The sequence below is a fragment of the Perkinsus marinus genome (genome assembly GCF_000006405.1).
Source record: "Perkinsus marinus ATCC 50983 genomic scaffold scf_1104296964702, whole genome shotgun sequence".
NCBI lineage: Eukaryota > Perkinsozoa > Perkinsida > Perkinsidae > Perkinsus > Perkinsus marinus.
This window is the reverse complement of record NW_003204615.1, coordinates 1-2,176: the sequence shown is the minus strand read 5'-3', so window position 1 is coordinate 2,176 and position 2,176 is coordinate 1. Positions and strand designations below refer to the sequence as shown.

The 2,176-nt window shown below is 51.1% G+C and overlaps 1 protein-coding gene across 1 annotated transcript; it reads left to right on the top strand.

Moving 5' to 3' along the window:
* Positions 1 to 338: 338 nt before the first annotated feature.
* Pmar_PMAR022003 (histone-binding protein n1/n2, putative) lies at positions 339 to 1,452 on the top strand (the record flags this gene model as incomplete). The annotated part of the gene is made up of 6 exons (XM_002769873.1): positions 339 to 417; positions 462 to 576; positions 672 to 747; positions 794 to 853; positions 936 to 1,055; positions 1,246 to 1,452. The coding sequence occupies 6 exons, from the start codon at positions 339 to 341 to the stop codon at positions 1,450 to 1,452; spliced, it is 657 nt and encodes a 218-aa protein (XP_002769919.1).
* Between the last annotated feature and the right edge of the window lie 724 nt (positions 1,453 to 2,176).

Here is a 2,176-nt window from a genome sequence, read left to right as displayed (position 1 = left end):
AGCTATGGCGGCGGTGCTTTTCGATTTCGGGTGGGTGGGAGGGCGGCTCGAGATAGGTCTGGAGTATATGTCGCTCGCCACGAAACTCTTGAGGCTTTACGGTTATCGAAGTGGATTTTGCTGGAATTTTATTACCCTCAAATTTGAAGTGTTAGTCGATGCTCATTGTGTAATGCAGGGATTGTTTGTTGGCGAAAGAGGAAGAATCTGTGGATCTCTTGAACGCCGATGTTGGAGAGAATAGTGGCAATATTGATAACGCGTTGGAAGGTAGACGCCTACAGTGGAAGTCCGTAGGGATTCGGTGATGGGCTGTAGGGTCGTCATCAAAGAGTGCAATGGATCGGCTGCAGGAGGCAGTTGATATGGTGAAAGCAACGAGGGAGAAGGAGCTGGCTGGAGATAAGGGAGCCGAAGGTAGTGTGAAGTGCAGGTGGTTATACTCAAGGTTTATCGTACAGACGAGTATGCCGAGTCTGAAGTGGACGACCTTCAGTTGGCGTGGGAGAATCTCGAGCAGTGTCGTAAGTGCCTGCAGCTTTTTTCGGAGGAGGAGATGCCGTGGGATCTGGCCAGGTGAATTTTCTGCTCACCTTGGGCATTGAATGAGGAAGTTGATCAATGCAGCAAGTATAGGCTAAATAGTCGTTTGGGACAATTCGTTATCTCAGGCGGTGTCACAGTCGACTTGGTGACTTTTTGCAGCTGCAAGAGCGATACCCTCAAGCCTGCGAGGAGTTTGAAAAGGTGATGGAGATTGGGCGTTGGCTCCATTCACTCTATCATTCGACAGGCTCTGGAAATTTGTGAGAAATGCCACCCAGCTGCGTCGGAAGCGCGGAAGAAAGCCGCGGTGAGTTCGTTATCAATGTGCCGTTAATACTGCACAAATTGAGTGTCTTCCGAGAGGAGTTAGTCGATGGGGTGGTGATTAGATAATGTTGAGGTTGGGTGAATGCCAACGACATGCGGATAAGGAGAAGGGAAAGAAGACTTTATTAGAAGCTAAAGCGTTGCTGGAAAATCGTGCACAGGGAGATGACGAGGCTGATGATGTGAGAATCTTCTCATGCATAATCGACGGACCTCACAGAACTCTCTGAATCCTCGTGGTGTATGTATTCGTGGGGGTCGTACGTTTGTAAGTTACTCGCTGGGTTACTGCTCCTCCGGCATGTGATATTGGATATGCCTCGATACGATCATGGTATTCTGAGTAGACGTTATCGTTATAATGCACTTCAGGTCCTCGCCGCTATCAATGAAGCATTAGAGGATAGTCGCGAGGGGGAGAGGAATGATCAAGTGAAGGTCATCCAGCAGATGATGTCTCCCGCGCCGGCGACTTCTGGCGGAACGGCATGCTCTCTGGAAGTTTCCACCTCCGCCAAGTTCGACAAAGCGACGCTTGGATCTTCTTACAAGGTGAGGTATCGTTCGCTCGCGATATAATGGAAATGGAAACCGGAATTCCTGTACCTCCCTGCTCGTCGTTGACAGGGTGAGCCGGCACACCGGTGGTGTGACTAGTCGCTTTCCTCAACGATCACTACAATGTTGTGATGAAGGACGGCGATGTTGAGAATTTCCGGGGCGGAGCGAAGACAGGGCCCATGCGCCAGGTGACGAAGGCCGCCGTGGCGCGACGAGGGAGCACGGTCTCACCATCAGAAGAGACTAGGTGGATCGGTTCTGGCGACATGATTGATCCGGGGTGTAGAGAAACGGGGAGGGTGCGCTACAATTTCAAGGATGCGCCGTCCTTCCTCGCATCTCACTGGAGCCGAGAATACATCAGGGTCCGTCCCATGAGGGAGATTGAGTTGACTTTGTAGATACTACTGGTGTTTATCTACCGAGTTGGCGCCAGTAGATAAACAGGCCCATACCCTACATGTTGATAGGCGCTATCCAGCAACCGGGAAGCTTCTGTCCTATCGCAGTGGGCTTCACTGCGAGAGAAAGCGCTGGGGCCGTCGAAGTGTTGCTCAGTACATTGGCGAAAAAAGTGCAAAACTCGATATTGGTCATGCCCCAATGATCTTCATCGGCGACTCAGCCGGGATATTTCAGCAGGGCTACGAGAAGGTGTACGGCTCATTGCGATATTATGGGTCCAGGATTCATCAGACCCAGTCGAACTTCCTATTCACAGGAAGGTCACCAGCTGCGAATC